This window comes from Dermacentor variabilis, chromosome 4, assembly GCF_050947875.1.
Source record: "Dermacentor variabilis isolate Ectoservices chromosome 4, ASM5094787v1, whole genome shotgun sequence".
Lineage (NCBI taxonomy): Eukaryota > Metazoa > Arthropoda > Arachnida > Ixodida > Ixodidae > Dermacentor > Dermacentor variabilis.
Window position 1 is genome coordinate 131527502 of NC_134571.1, and position 17396 is coordinate 131544897.

The window sequence follows — 17396 nt, forward strand, 5'->3', positions numbered from 1 at the left end:
TCACTTGCTTTGACAAGGCAGTTACATTCACTGATGGTTCTCGGGAAAGAAGAAAACTTAAATAGGTCTGTGCGAGCAAAATATGAGGCTAGGGTGTTCTCATTGTAGTGTCGGGTGGGCCTGCTAGTTAAGGGTGATGAATGTGTTGATGCATCTAGCGTTATTTTGTTTTCCAAGAGTTGGGGAATAAATTCTGATCTAAGTTTTTGCCTTCGTGCCTGTAACAGAAGAATACCATTTGGGTGCATTAAATCAGAAGGTTAGTCTAATGCTGAAAATTTATTAAATAAACCTTATGGCCTTTCTCTGAATACGATCAAGAAAATCAATGCTGCGCATAGTATGAGGATCCCATATAACAAGCATATTCCAGTCTTGGCCACACAGAAGCAGTACAGCAGGTCAGCTTAGCATTAGTGGGAGCAGTTTTAAATTTATGTTTAAGGACACAAAGCTTGCGGAAGGCGGAGGAACAAACATTATCACTATGAAGATCCCAAGATAGGTTTCAAGTAAGTGTTACCCCGAGATATATATAGTAACTTACTTCTTGTAATGGTGAAGACCCTAATATGTAGGTATACGACAACAGATTTTTTTGGCAAGTTAATGGAAGGCAGACACATTTGCTCGTGTTAAGGGTCATTCCCCATTTTACACACCATTGATGTATATTGACCAGACTAGTGTGAAAATTGTTGTAATTGTTAGTGGAACTAAGTTTTTTAACCAAAACACAACCATCGGCAAACAATCTTATTTCTACCAGGGCGAACAAAATCAACAATATCATTAATATACAACAGAAAGAGCAACGCGCCTAACACGCTGCCCTCGGGTGCACCGAATGTGAGCGGAAGACCGCCCGAGTGTTGACTCGCTACATCAACGAATTGTTTACGATTATTCAAGTAGGCTGAAATCCAAACAACAAGTATTTGTGGAATGCCTATTGTTTCAAGCTTGAAAATGAGTTTACTATGAGGAACATTATCGAATGCTTTGCAAAAAGCCAAGAAAAGCATATCTATCCTACCGTGTCCGTCGACGGTCAATGCCAGAGAATGAAATAATGTGACGAAGTGAGTTACGGTTGATAATCCTTTCCGAAATCTATGCTGATGTTTGGTCAATATGCAGAGTTCCTCGAGGAAGTTTGTTATACTAGTAGCTATGATGTGTTCAATAATTTTATAGCATTGCGAAGGTAGTGAAATAGGACGTCATTTCCTAGTGTCAGGCGGTCTCCCTTATTAAAGATGCTCACAATTAGGGCTGTCCTCCAATCACTGGGTGGTTGTAAAGTCAGCAAAGAAGTGCGAAAAATAAAAAAAAGCCAAAAATTTAGCAACAGGTAAAGTATATCGTTGTAGGAATACGTTTGCGATATGGTCAGAACCGCACGAAGTTTTGGTTTTCAAACTTAGTAACATAGACACCGCACCAGGATAAGAAATGAAGGGTGCATCTGTTTTTTGAACTGCTGTTCGACATCTGTAAGATATTGGTGGTCCAATGGGTAAAAGGAACATATTTTTGGGTGTCCAAATGTCTGGTCAATAGTCTATGACTCAACAAAGTACATTCGTGGCTAGCCAAAGTTTGTAGCACGTCCACATTAACTACGTACACCAAGCAAATAGCGAGCCACTGCCGGCTGTTCTTTAAATTTCTGCACTACAGTGTGCGCTTGACTAATACGAGATCATTCCGGCACTCGAAGTTGGACTTGCCCTGACAAGTGTGCCTCAGCGTCCTCCTTGGAAATGCCAACAGAAGCTTGCAAGCCTGCACGCCAAGTCAAATGCTTTACGCTGTTATCGCTGCGCGCTACTTCGGGGAGCGAAGCAAGTGAACACGTTCCATCACTGATTAAAATGCAGACACGGCCGAACTTCAAGGGCGCGTCGTTTGAAACAGACAACAACTTGAATCCGCAGTAATGCAAAACAGCTCTAAACGGGCCCGTCGTAATGGAAGATTAAATAGATCCCACGAACATTCCAGCGCAGGGCAGCGATGTTTGATTACCAGACGGGTTAAATAGCACAGGCACCGAAGTGCGGTTAAGAAAAGAAAGCAAAGCCTTTCCTGTAACTAGGCTGAACATGATGAGAGCCGCAGATTAGCTCAAGGTAGACTACTTAAGCAGGTCTTACTCGACACCATTCTGCAAAATAAAGAACATTGCTAGGAATAGAAGAGGTAGGCAGGTAATAATAATGTGAACCTGGGGTTTTACGTGCCAAAATTGTGACTTGAAGCACGCCGTATTAGGATACTCCAGATTAATTTTGACCACCAGGAGATCTTTAACGTGCTCCCAATGCACGGTACGCGGGTGTCTTTGCGTTCGCCTGCCGTCGAAACGCGGCCGCCGCAACCGGAATGTGTTCCGGCGACCTCGTGCTTAGCAGCGCAACGCGATTGCCGCTATGCCACCACGGCGGGCGGATGAGCGACGGAGACGTTAAGTTACCAACGTTTTAGCTTATCGACACGTCGTAACATGTTGACATCATTTATTACAGAGTGGCCAATGTAGTGGTCGATGAGCAATTTTTTATTCAGTAGAAGAGCCGGTTTCTACCGTTCGATACCGCTCTGACCTTCAGTAACGTGTTCATTTTTTTCCTGTTTGCGCATATTTCGCTCGGCACTAAATATGACCTAAAACTTCAAACGGGTGAACCACTGGTGGAGGCAACGTGAAGTGAAGAGCCAGAGCGGACCAAAAGACCATCATTTCTTGTCACAGCGACGCGCTTTGTAAAAACACTCCAGAACAGACGATTAGAATGGATTAGCGACCTTATCAAAAGGCCGAAGCCTAGGCGCAGCCTTTAGTTCTCTGTGAAGGTGGACATTTGTTTGAAACACAATCCTTTTTCGCGCTTGAAGCGACACTCACAAGACTTGTATGTTCGGCGGCCACGCACGAACAATGGTTTTCAGATAAGAAGTTGTTGCTTGCCAAGCACACTCTGAACAAGTTCAATATTACAAATGACAGTGTACACAAACACGCACTCTCTAACAATTCCATCTTGCATATGCTGGGATAAATTCATAGCGTTGCGATTTGCTTTCTAAAAACTTTTTCACGTATACAGAACGCGCAAATTGTGTCGCTACACGCTTGTATAACTTGCTATTGTTGTCATACTGTCATCGTGAACCGGAGACGTGAGGTTAGTCAAGCTTCCGTCGTGCAGATTTATTGCCCCGCCCTAACCACGTATGTACTACACCTGTATGTAAGTGGTGAATGAACTCAACTCGGCGACAAGAGGAAATGACACCTAGCTCATTGCCTGTGGAGGCGATACTAACAACTGAAACAGTTGTGCCACGGAAATCCCAGAAAGGAACGGGAGATAGTAATGACGAATAAGAGCGAATTCTTATCAAACGATGGTCGCTTAAAGAAACGAAACCCAGCCATATATAAAAGAAGAAAAAGTGAACGAGCATCATTAGCGTGCACGCCTTTTGGGACGCTAACTATATTACGTCGTGGATGCCAGCCGTAACCATGTTCAGTCACTTTCTTTCTTTCTTTCTTTCTTTCTTTCTTTCTTTCTTTCTTTCTTTCTTTCTTTCTTTCTTTCTTTCTTTCTTTCTTTCCCCAGACACAGTCTAAGAAGGGGCCGAGGCTAAAGGCGACAGAGCACCTGACAAGTGCCCCGGCCCCCTTGCACAATATACACACACAAAATAAAACAACGAAGTTCAGTCAGACAGGCGTGATAGGTTGAGACAGTGGGCAATATTAAAAGGGGACTAGCCATTGCTGGTCACTTCATGTATTTATCTCACGAAAAGAAACTCACCATGGTGCACCCTGATTTATTCCAGCTTTATATCGATAGCTTCTTTGCACCGTTTTCTGTTATTGACTGGCCCTTAGCAGAATGGGGCGCATTTCACTTGCTTAGGAAAGAAAATCGCGTTTTTTTTTTTCGCAATGTGTGACCCATAGTCCACGCAAGAAATATAAATATATACGCGTACCAAGCTTTCTCTTACGCAGCAAGTGTGCGCACGTTCACAGGGGAGCCCATATGCAAGGGCCTCATTGGGAGGATTAGGAGCTTGTTTTCATAAACATGCTTGCGAAAAGCGCCACGAGATCGTGCTCCAGGCGCCAGCGCTGTCGCCGCGTTAGTGTGAACAGGCGGTCGGCGGCACGCAATGAAATGTATATGGCAGCGCGTCGATGTGAGCGATTTGGCTCGATCTTTCGGTAATGAAACGCGCTGAGTGCAGTGAACTGATCATACATTGCCCACCAATGCAAGTCCTGCAGTAAGTGCTTAGAACGTATCTTTTTACTTGAAATAAGCGCACACTGTCATTCAATGAAGCTTGGCAACCAGCCAAAACAATCCGCGTTTCAGCGCTTCCTTGGGGCTTCTTATTCATGTTTTGCTTGCGTTCCGCTCTGCTAAAGTTACTGCGCAGCTAAATAATACCGCATTCGGTGCGAATCTTGCACTGGTTAAAAAGACGTCTACATCCCTGTACAACGACGGTAAAGTAGAAGTTAATGCCCACTGGACTATGCGTCGTCAATGTTTCGCCTGCCTCGTCCTCCACCATAGACGCCCGCAGAAGGCCAATATGATGCCAGTAAGGCCACCTTGAGTGCAGATCTCAATACGGCCTAGACCAATGCCCTCCTCACCATTCTAATGAAGCATGAAGCTTGTTTTTACGTTTCTATATGTGAAACGCTTAAATGTAGCCACACTCTAAGATATACTGCGCCGCTTAGCTGCGCTCACAAGGCACGCACTCGCACGTGCGCGGCGATTCGGAGGCCGCGTCGTCCGCTTCTTGTCCAAAGCCCTACGCGGCAAGTTGTGGCACGGCACGGCATCTAGTTTAAGTCGGCTGATCCGCCTGCGTGCGTGCAACAAATAGCTGGAGTATAGACGCGATACATTAACGCCGTCATACACTTACCCAAGAGGCACCCGTATGGTGGGTAGCAAAAGTCGCTGTCCCCGAAGTGTTTGCTGCACACGGTCGAGGAAGGCGTAGGGCGCTTTCCGATTCTGAGCTTGATCATTCACAAGTTCTTGAGTGGTGGAACGGCCATTTCACCTTTCGGCGCACGGCCTCGCGCAGGCAAAAAGCCCATTTGGCGCAGCTGGAAGTAATTTTGGCGCATGGTCCAACGCACGTGTGCTTGCCGTATACCCCGAAATATTAACTGATATAGTCGATATGTTGTGGAGACGAGTTTGTGCGAGGCTTACCTTCCAAGCGTGTTCAGGAAAGGACGCAACGTTCCTCCACACGCGACGCACAAAGGGCGCTACAGCCGGGTTCATCGATACGGCGCACAGAAGGCAACACAGACAGATCGTCAACGAACGCGTGCTTAGTAACCCAGGATGCAACACAGCGCGACAATCGCGGCTTGTGGGCAAAGACTCACCGCAAGACCGACCGAGTACGCGCGCCTGCACTGAACATGACATCATGCAACATACTCATGTAACGCCATGCACATTAGGATACTTTTCAATAAGGACCGAAAAAAAAAAAAGAACCAGCGTCACTGCGCATTCGAGAGACGCAAATACGGTTTTGCGTTTGCGTCGGCGATGCTATTTCACCGAAATAACGCAGCGACACAAACTCGACGCAAAAGTATTGTACCAAAGAACATGGCGGCACTGATCGATGTGGCGGCTCTCGCTGCTACCACATTCGCTAACGACATTTTCAACTATGCAACACGTGCGATTTCGATCGCAGCGGCTCTTTTGCAAAGCCCCACTATTAGCCATAAACACAGAAAAAGTTTACCTTTAATGCTAGAATGTGACATCCTCCTTCGGCAAACTCCGCGATACCATGCGGTTTCGAGGATTACCGAAATAAAGCGCCAGCAAGACGATGTAGCGGCACTAAATTGTACGTCCATCAGAGAAAAAACCCGAATGACGAACCAGATTCATCCGACGGGCCCATAGAGTTTCTCAGTATAGGATTACCAACGAAGGCGTCATATAAAACAACGGACGAAGGAAGGAGACACGGGACAACCACGTGTCTATCTTGCCTATGGTATCATTGCCGTGTCTATCTTGCCTATGGTGGCGTTGTACGCTGTAGCGTCCAACACCACCATAGGCAAGATAACCAACCGAACTGCTGCTTTGCTATGATTTACCACAACGATGGGTTACTAGTTTGCTGGGCTTGGGCAGCCAACGAAAACACCAGTGTCATACAGGCGCCGTGCGCAGCGCTGCCATCGGTGGCGCACAAGGCGGATGAGCCTACCTGAGGCCCCACGAGCCGTACACAACGAACACGGTGCGACGCTAGTGCTGCCGAACCACCGCGCCTGCAGCTCCTCGGTAAATCCGCGCTAGTGCTAACCATACCACGTTTAGGCGTTGGTGCTGCTAAGACTGACTGGCGCCGTTCTCGCCAACAACGGGTCCTCGAAAATGGACATCGTTATACTTGGGGAACTATATACCCGCGGATGGAGGAGCTCATTTCACGCACGTACACAATCGAAAAACACGTCATTTGTAGTCAGTGACGCCTCGAAGCTGCCATTAACCCATCCGCGCATGTAGTTTAGCTATCACATGTTATTCAGGTGTACTTAAACTCGCTCACATTGACTCAAAGTCCGCTTTCGCTGGAACTCTCAGACTAGCATCCAGTCAGACTCTCCTCCATAGACTATGATTCAGACGCAGTTGGACTCACCTTGAATAGCACCTTTCCCACTCAGTTCGATTCACTCACACGCACGCCTACTTGGACTCATCTCCGCTCGCACAGACTCCCACATTTGGGACTCAAGCTCGATTCACTCAGACTCACACCCAGTCGGAGTTACCGCAATCTCTCAGTCACTGATTCGCACCAAGTTGAACTTTGTCGATTCACTCACGATTCACACCTTACGGGCTCAGCTTAACTCGCTCGGACTCGAATACATGCCTTTTTGGGCTCAGCTCGACTCGCACACACTCACGCACAGCCAGGGATCGCTCGAGTTCACTCAAACTCGCACTCCCTGCAGGGTCGTAGGCTGAGTGAGTCGGCTGATGAGTCTGCCGACCTATGGACATCTCGCAACAAGCTGACAAAATATGACCGCATTTGGTGTGACAGATAATTTGTATTGCATTTTTACATGCTGATAAAACCGTACAGTATGGAAAAACTGACCCTACATTGCAACTATAGAGGAAAACCTCCCCAGCGTGATCGCACCTCTGCATTAATCCTTTCTGCTGAGCAAGTTTCTAGCTGTCACTCAATATAAACGCCCTGTTTCGGGGCACCCTGTAAAGCTACTAACTTTATTTAGGCGCGGAAAACATTTTTTTGACAGCCTCACCATGTCTGCAACCCAATAAAACTGGGTGCCCAATGTGGTACCAGACTTGTCTTCTTCGACGAACACAGCAGATCTACAAATAACTCTACGTATATGTGAGGCATGCAGTTCCTTTAATTGCTTCATTATTGTCCTTATGATAGTGCACCGGATAACAGAAAGCTTCCGCTTTTAATACAGAAGTTGCTTAGTTGCGTACAGTTTGGAACTGCGGTGCATTTCGATATGAAATATAATATAAGCCTAACATGGGGTGGGGGGGTTCTCATAAATCAGACTTGAGAATAATTTCTTTCGTTTACACCCGTAGAAAAAATCCGAACGACGCAGCTATCTTCTATTTCTTTGTTTTTTTTAATTAAACAAAACTCGCGTTTTAGGTCTGGCGATGTCATTATGGGGCACCCAGTACAGTTCTCGCCACATGGGGTTCTTTAACGTGCACCTAGACTGACGCACACGCGTGTTTTTTCCATTTCGTTCCCATCGAATTCCGCGACCTGGTTTGAACCCGTGAGCTCGAGTTTAGCAGCGCAACGCCATATTCACTATGTAGGCACTAATTAGGCTGCCGTGCCGCATTTTTTTTAGGGGGGGGGAGGAGGTGTTGTTAAGCATGGACTTGACAAATATTTCCCACGACTTACGGGCCAAATATTAGCACATATAATGACTACCTAAAATAGTTTTTTGGCGCAGGAGGTCCGACCGCAATAAAAGAACCCGTACCAATTACTCCGCATTGTGTTACGCGAGGAAGACGGAAAGATGATTGGAATGTTGCACTGCAGTTTTTTCCCCTTCTATATAAGAATACTCCCCGTAAATATGAGTACAGTGGCAGATATGTTTTATTTATTTGAAGCGGCAAACAAGAAGTTTATATGTTTTCCGTCTGCGGTTTCCCAAGACATACTGATGGAAAGCAGTACGCGCAAAAATAAACACGAGAGATACATGCTGCTTGAAGAACAAGAAAAATATTTGTTCTCCAAAGGGAACCGTACAATAACATAGCAGAATGAAAGCCGACACTCCAGCCGCAATGCAGGCGCAATCACCAAGCGTCATTAAATAAAAGTAAAAAGAAATAAAGAATAGAAAGAAAGCCATCAATGTACAAGGCATAAATACATTTCATATGCAATTATAAACACCGTTGGAGCGGTCTGAACGCATACAGCAACGTTTGAAATAATGCGAATGACCCTTCCGAGAAGTATCACCAGCAGTTTCCAACGGCGCGAACTCGATGCGGCCCAATCCACTTCGATCGCAGCGGCTCCACAGTATTTTACGACAAGCGCGACCGTGAATCGGTGGCGCCATCTAGTTAGGACATCTGAAAGCGCTCGCTGCTGCTCGGAACTTGCGCTTTTGATTTTCATGTGCTGCCCTCTGCCACACGCCGCTGGAAACGTTCTGGAAGGCTGCCAGCGCTTTCGCCAGTTGACTTTTGTACCTGCGCCTATGTTGATTTTGCGTAGGTTTTGCGTTTCGTCGATGGCGATTAAATATTAATGGCTTCTCTGCGGCAGCATGTCGTAGTTGGAAGCCATGTGGCACTCTTCAATTACTGGGTGAGCAGGCCTGAGTGCGCTGTTGGGCTAACAGTGCGGCCGATAATGGCAGGTTCGGTCTGCCGACACGGCGGCCTTGGTGTTTGTTGCCGCTGATTCGTGCACTTGCACCTGGCTTTTTGTTTTCCTCTTACACATTCTTCATTTCGCATATTCAATGTGTTCTTAAGCGCAGCCTTCGCGGTGAATTTCTTTTAATTAATTAATTGATTAGGTTAAAATGTTCAAATGGGATACTAGTGGTCCCAGTTCAAGTGGTTATTAGCCAATTCCCAGTAGGTGCGGTTCCAGTTGGTACTGTGAACAGCAGATACATAGGCCGGTTTGTGCCAGGCTGGCCGCAGGAGCGGCCGGCCAACCGGTCACAGGTTTCGATATACCAAGATGAATTAAAGAGAATGTCCAGCTAGCTATTTTTTATTTAGTTTATCTTACGAGGCGACGCTTGGACTTTAGCACGACGTGTATTTTTTTCTCACAGCAGACGATCCCATGTTCTGCGCTCTCTCTTCCACATTCATTTTCTTAACAGCGTCCCACTGATGGCTGTAAAAATTAAGAGCAAATGTTGAAACAAAATAAAAATGACCCAATGACAGCAGCCACAGCGGAACTCAGCGGAACATTGAATGGAAGCTACAATTATAACTGCTTGTGAATTAAACCGCTGGCACTGCTTCGGGAAGCCGTTAATACAACTTAGCAGCCGTTCAATCGTTCCTAAATATTTTTTTATCGATTTACCTTCAACAACAGCTAGCAGCTTGTCCAGCGTCCAGGCAAATATTCTTATTTTTTTTTTTTGCGCGGCGTCACCACGGTTGAGACGCTCTCATTTTCCAAGGACTCCTTTCCCCCCACAGCTTGAGCTGTATCTTTTAGCACAACCGTGGGTTTATTATTTCGCATTATCTTGTGTTCTGCATGGGCCGGCACAATTTCCTTGTAAAGTTGGCACTGCGAGAAGAAATACGTAATGTACTGCATACAAATTTATAAAGACGCAGCAGACCAAGAGGAAAGGGAAACTTAAAACGAGAAAGCACCAGATTTCTACCTAAGGCCAAAGATGTACGCATTATATTAAGTCAGAGGGAATTGTGGTAATGGCTTACAGACTAATTAAAGTCAGCAGCTGTTGGGGCATTGCTGCTGATTCGGCCTGCAAAATAAAGATCACTTGATTACGTTTTGTTTCTGTCGCGTCGCGCAATTTAGTGTAAAGAAGTATCTTTAGTCTTTATTTATGAAGTAATGGCCAGCGAATGCAGAGGAAGTGCAGCTGTTGCAGCCAGTGGCGTAGCAACAGGGGGGGCCGGGGGGCCGTGGGCCCCGGGTGCAAGGGGCCAGTAGGGGGGAGGGGGGTGTCATATACGTCGCAAGACACCCGAAAATTGTCGATATCCTCGCCTTCCTCGACTACACTCGGGGGGGGGGGGGTTGACAGAAGCGCTAAGGGCCCCGGGTGCCAGACGACCTAGCTACGCCACTGGTTGCAGCATTAATATACCAGATGGTGCAGGCTGAGCTCATCATTTATATTAAAATGCTCAAAAGTAGCGTTGTCAAATATTTTCGTTCTTGTTGTTCACGACTGAAAATACTGAACCCTATTAGACATGCTTATTAGGCAAGAGCAAGGCCAGGCATACTTGGAGGTGCAGACAACACTGGCTGCTGTGAATCATGGACAGGTGAGGCGGAATCTTCTATGGACCCAGGGGAACCTAAAGACAGAGCCAAACCTGATGCGGAAAGGCACGTGAGAGGATTGGTTCTTCAACCGGCCTTTGAATGTACCAGCCAGAGAAGGAGAAGAGACTCACCGCAAGCTGACTCCTCACCGACCAAGGTTTCTGCAGTAAAACCAAACGCAACAATAAAGCGTCAATTTTCAGACACGTTATCAGCGCGCTCAGCAGCAATATTTCTGAAGTTTGGCTACAGCTCTGTTCCATTAGCTAACAAGTTAAGAATGTATCTGCAGCTTGGGGATGAAATCGCCCATGAGAGCAACCGTTCCAAACAACGAGGCTTATGTGAATTTCAGCCTGAGAAAAAATGAATATATACTTGCGACTACACAGTTCATCTCTAGTGCTGAAAAATGTAGGATAGATTCCGCTTTTAGGTAAATATTACTACTCACTTATGTATCCTTGCGTGATTTATTCATCTTAATTAATTTTAATTCACCTTCATTCGCTTTACTTCACCTTAATTCATTTTATTCCACCTTAAGTCACTTTAATCTAACTTCACACCTCTACCTTAATCTTCCTTAATCCACCTTGCTCTAATATGTACAAACTCTTATCCACCTTAATCCACTTTAATTAGCGTTGATTATCTTTACTCCACCCTAATTCACTTCAGTCCACTTTAATCCACTTTAATACACCTTAATTCACTTTAATTAACCTTAATTCATTTTACTCCACCTTAAACCATCTTAATCCACTTTCATTCACTTTAATTCACCTTAATTCAATTTATTCCACCTTAATTCACTTTACTCCACCTTAAGTAACCTTGCACTAACCTTTCTATAACTTTAATTCACTTTACTTCAGTGTAATTCGCCTTAATTCATCTTAATTGCCATGAATTCACAGCAATTACTCATAATTACTACTAATTGCCGTTGTCATGCGCTAGCTCAATGTTTTTTGTTTTGACAAGAATTTCCACCCTGGTTGTGCAGATAATTCTGGGGATCCGGTGACTGATTTTGTGGCATTCAGAAAGGCCAGCTACTCCAAAACAATGCCTCCTCTACTTCCTTTTTAATGCGACAGCCTTACTTGACTCATTGTGCGACTCTGCCGTCATGAGAAAGCCGTGGTAGAAAAGCCATGGCAGAAAAAGGGCGCACAAATTGCGTCATTATGAAGGTGAAAGTTTATTTTTGTTTCTATTACAGAAACGGAAGAAGAGCAAAAGGCTACAAAGGCCTGATAAATGGCTCCCCCTCCTGTTGGCATTCAGCACTGTGGTGCATAATATGATATATAATGGTGACATCATATGAAATCAATGTTACATGTGCATTACGGAGGAAAACATATCAACCAAATATAATTGAACAGATTACTAGCGCGAAATAGAAAAGGAATCATCATCATCAGCCTGGTTACGCCCACTGCAGGGCAAAGGCCTCTCCCATACTTCTCCAACAACCCCGGTCATGTACTAATTGTGGCCATGCCGTCCCTGCAAACTTCTTAATCTCATCCGCCCACCTAACTTTCTGCCGCCCCGTGCTACGCTTCCCTTCCCTTGGGATCCAGTGCGTAACCCTTAATGACCATCGGTTATCTTCCCTCCTCCTTACATGTCCTGCCCATGCCCATTTCCTTTTTTTCATTTCAACTAAGATGTCATTAACTCGCGTTTGTTCCCTCGCCCAATCTGCTCTTTTCTTATCCCTTAACGTTACCCCTATCATTCTTCTTTCCATAGCTCGTTGTGTCGTCCTCAATTTGAGTAGAACCCTTTTCGTAAGCCTCCAGGTTTCTGCCCCGTAGGTGAGTACTCGTAAGCCACAGCTATTATATACTTTTCTCTTGAGGGATAACGGCAACCTGCTGTTCATGATTTGGGAATGCCTGCCAAACGCACTCCAGCCCATTCTTATTCTTCTGATTATTTCCGGCTCATGATCTGGATCCGCCGTCACTACCTGCCCTAAGTAGATGTATTCCCTTACGACTTCCAGTGCCTCGCTGCCTATTGTAAATTGCTGTTCTCTCCCGAGACTGTTAAGCATTACTTTAGTTTTCTGCATATTAATTTTTAGACCCACTCTTCTGCTTTGCCTCTCCAGGTCAGTGAGCATGCATTGCAATTGGTCCCCTGAGTTACTAAGCAAGGCAATATCATCAGTGAATCGCAAGTTACTAAGGTATTCGCCATTAACTTTTATCCCCAATTCTTCCCAATCCAGGTCTCTGAATACCTCCTGTAAACACGCTGTGAATAGCATTGGAGATATCGTATCTCCCTGCCTGACGCCTTTCTTTATTGGGATTTTGTTGCTTGCTTTATGGAGGACTACGGTGGCTGTGGAGCCGCTATAGATATCTTCCAGTATTTTTACATATGGCTCATCTACACCCTGATTCCGTAATGCCTCCATGACTGCTGAGGTTTTGACTGAATCAAACGCTTTCTCGTAATCAATGAAAGCTATATATAAGGGTTGGTTATATTCTGCACATTTCTCTATCACTTGATTGATAGTGTGAATATGGTCTATTGTTGAGTAGCCTTTACGGAATCCTGCCTGGTCCTTTGGTTGACAGAAGTCTAAGGTGTTCCTGATTCTATTTGCAATTACCTTAGTAAATACTTTGTAGGTAACGGACAGTAAGCAGATTGGTCTATAATTTTTCAAGTCTTTGGCGTCCCCTTTCTTATGGATTAGGATTATGTTAGCGTTCTTCCAAGATTCCGGTACGCGCGAGGTCATGAGGCATTGCGTATACAGGGTGGCCAGTTTCTCTAGAACAATCTGTCCACCATCCTTCAACAAATCTGCTGTTACCTGATCCTCCCCAGCTGCCTTCCCCCTTTGCATATCTCCTAAGGCTTTCTTTACTTCTTCCGGCGTTACCTTCGGGGTTTCGAATTCCTCTAGACTATTTTCTCTTCCATTATCGTCGTGGGTGCCACTGGTACTGTATAAATCTCTATAGAACTCCTCAGCCACTTGAACTATCTCATCCATATTAGTAATGATATTGCCGGCTTTGTCTCTTAACGCATACACCTGATTCTTGCCAATTCCTAGTTTCTTCTTCACTGTTTTTAGGCTTCCTCCGCTCCTGAGAGCATGTTCAATTCTATCCATATTATACTTCCTTATGTCAGCTGTCTTACGCTTGTTGATTAACTTCGAAAGTTCTGCCAGTTCTATTCTAGCTGTAGGGTTAGATGCTTTCATACATTGGCGTTTCTTGATCATATTTTTCGTCTCCTGCGATAGTTTGCTGGTATCCTGCCAAACGGAGTTACCACCGACTTCCATTGCACACTCCTTAATGATGCCCACAAGATTGTCGTTCATTGCTTCAACACTAAGGTCCTCTTCCTGAGTTAAAGCTGAATACCTGTTCTGTAGCTTGATCTGGAATTCCTCTATTTTCCCTCTTACCGCTAACTCATTGATCGGCTTCTTATGTACCAGTTTCTTCCGTTCCCTCCTCAGGTCTAGGCTAATTCGAGTTCTTACCATCCTGTGGTCACTGCAGCGCACCTTGCCGAGCACGTCCACATCTTGTATGATGCCAGGGTTAGCGCAGATTATGAAGTCTATTTCATTTCTAGTCTCGCCGTTCGGGCTCCTCCACGTCCACTTTCGGCTATCCCGCTTGCGGAAGAAGGTATTCATTATCCTCATATTATTCTTTTCCGCAAACTCTACTAATAACTCTCCCCTGCTATTCCTAGTGCCTATGCCATATTCCCCCACTGCCTTGTCTCCTGCCTGCTTCTTGCCTACCTTGGCATTAAAGTCGCCCATTAGTATAGTGTATTTAGTTTTCACTCTCCCCACCGCCGATTCCACGTCTTCATAGAAGCTTTCTACTTCCTGGTCATCATGACTGGATGTAGAGGCGTAGACCTGTACAATCTTCATTTTGTACCTCTTATTAAGTTTCACAACAAGACCTGCCACCCTCTCGTTAATGCTATAGAATTCCTGTATGTTACCAGCTATATTCTTATTAATCAGGAATCCGACTCCTAGTTCTCTTCTATCCGCTAAGCCCCGGTAGCACAGGACGTGCCCGCTATTTAGCACTGTATATGCTTCTTTCGGCCTCCTAACTTCACTGAGCCCTATTATATCCCATTTACTTCCCTCTAATTCCTCCAATAGCACTGCTAGACTCACCTCACTAGATAACGTTCTAGCGTTAAACGTTGCCAGGTTCATATTCCAATGGCGGCCTGTCCGGAGCCAGTGATTCTTAGCACCCTCTGCTGCGTCGCAGGTCTGACCGCCGCCGTGGTCAGTTGCTTCGCAGCTGCTGGGGACTGAGGGCCGGGGTTTGACTGTTGTGTTCATAGGAAAAGGAATACATACATTTAAAACAATAATAGAGATTGGCTATGAATCTCTAGATACAATTTCCGGAGTCAGGGAAGTAAGTAACACGGTAAGCACAAATTAGCTGTATTATCGACCCCCCCCCCTCCCCGAAAAAACAACAACATAACAATGTGTCACAACATAAAATGCAAAAATATACATTTTCATATATACATATACATATATTCAATATACATATACAAAAATTCTATTTCATGTGCTGAAATGGGCATTTTGTAGATTTCTTAGATAATTTGCTATAATCAGGTAAATTTAGGTGATTTAGTGATTTTCGGTAATTGAAAAACCTGGTGATTGTAATGCTGTCTGGCATAAATTGTTGGAGACTTTGTAGTTTCCCTATTTTCCTTGCATGGCAATGGTAAGAGTTTGATTTAGAAGATTTTGATGTATGCAGTTTGTAAGTTATTATATGTTGCAAAAATCTATAATAGTATATCTGGTTGGCTATCAGCATAGTGCGTTTAATGAATAAAGTATGCGTTCTCAAATCCTGAAGGCTACCCCTGTAGATTTCGAAATATCTAAAGACAGTTTTTTGTAAGACTATGAAATGTCGATAATATTGTGAATATGTTGTACCCCATACAAGTAAGCAATATGAAAGTCGTGAATAAAACATGGAGTAATAAAGTATCTTTTTAAGCCAAAGTGGAACCAAATCCCCGATTCTGTTTAAATATCCCCTGATATTGCTAAGTTCGGCCGACATTTTTTCCCCGTGTGCTTTCCAGGATATGTCACTTTGAAACCAGATACGCAATAACGTGGGAGCTTCTACTTTTTCTATATGTACGTATCGGAGCCATATTGTTAACTTCAAATTTGTCGGTTTGCTAATTGGGGCAAATATTGTATATTTCGTTTGATTGACACTTAATTGCAATTTGTGGCTGTGTAACCAGGAAAACAGAAGATTTAAGTACTTATTTATTGAAATCTACAATGTTTGCAATGACTTGTCTGCGAAAAACACGTTTGTGTCATCATCATACATGATAAACTTTGGGGATTTGGTTTGTGAGAAAATCATTGACGTATGCGTTAAATAACAAAAGTTTAAGTATAGAGCCTTGTAGGACACCTTGTAATATATTTAATTTCAAAGATTTGCAATTGTTAATTGATACGTATTGATACCTGTCTTGTAAATAGCTGCGAATTAAGTGTTATGCTGACCCTCTTACCCGGTAATCATAAAGCTTGGTCAACAAAATGGCATGGTTTACAGAATCGAAAGCTTTTCTTAGATGTAGAAAGAGACCAACGGTGTATAATCTTTGTTCAATGTTATTTGTTATTTCAAGTTTAATAGAAAGTAATGCATCTTCACAGGATATCTCCTTTCTAAACTCGTACTGCGCATGGGATATAATAGAGTATCTTCACATAAAATTTTCAAGTTGGCCATTTATGATTGTCTCAAAAATGTTAGACTTTACCGGTAATACAGCTATGCGTCGGTAAATATTAAAAGTGTAATCTGTGCCACCTTTGTGCACTGGACACACTCTAGCTATCTTGCTTGCTTCTATGAAAACGCCACATTCGAGCATACGATTAGCAATATGAGTTCGATGGCTGGAAATTATGTCCATTACATGTTTCACGGCAGTTGGCTAGGTATCATCGTATCAGGCAGCAGTGTTATTCTTGAGGTTACGTGTAATATCTGTCACTTCGTACTTCGTAGTTGGGGACAATAAAATGGAATTTATCGCAGCGCTTTTTTATAGGCATATGTGGAGGTGTGTACTCTCCGCTGCGAATGAACTAACGGTTTAGCAAAGTAGCAGCTTGCTCGTCGTTTAGGACATCTGAGTCGAAGATAAAAATATGGGCGCGGAAACATTGTTTCTTTGAGCCAGATTGATGATTGCCTGCGAAAAATCTTTTTTTTTTTGTCGTTTGATATAAGAGAGAATATATTGTAATAGTAATCTATTTTTGCATGTTCTGCATTAAGCTTGTTGAGGTAGTTTTTAAACTCGGCAAATTTCTGCAGATCACGTGTCTTAACAAAAGAATATATATGTTATTTTTACTGCAATGTTATTTAAATATATGCGCGTGATCCACGGTTTCCTAATCTTATCCTTGGAACTTGGTTTACTTCTAATCTTTATAGCAGAGGCCAGCTCATAGCAGAGCATAAAACGAGCACAACAAATGTTATATGCTTGATTTAGGTCGCTTTGCATTATTATCGGTTCCCAGTTTGTCGTCTCGATAAGAGAGCGGTAGAGCGCTGAAGAATTTGGACTGAAATCTCGATATGAACTCACACCCATTTTTATACTTTTATCTTTCGTCATCG

At 44.1% G+C, this 17396-nt stretch overlaps 1 protein-coding gene and 1 long non-coding RNA gene across 2 annotated transcripts in view; both read right to left on the reverse strand.

The window, feature by feature from the left end:
• The window catches only part of LOC142579783 (NPC intracellular cholesterol transporter 1-like), a 330403-nt gene that overhangs the window by 297048 nt on the left and 15959 nt on the right, over positions 1–17396 (reverse strand). Inside the window, exon 2 of the mRNA XM_075690348.1 lies at positions 10788–10817. Within this exon, the coding sequence (XP_075546463.1) occupies positions 10788–10817 (30 nt within the window). The remainder of the gene's footprint in view (positions 1–10787; positions 10818–17396) is intronic.
• On the reverse strand, positions 9373–10344 carry LOC142579784 (uncharacterized). The gene is made up of 3 exons (XR_012827444.1): positions 10077–10344; positions 9706–9918; positions 9373–9507 (listed from the first exon to the last, which is right to left on the reverse strand). It is a non-coding gene; the product is annotated as an uncharacterized LOC142579784 (long non-coding RNA).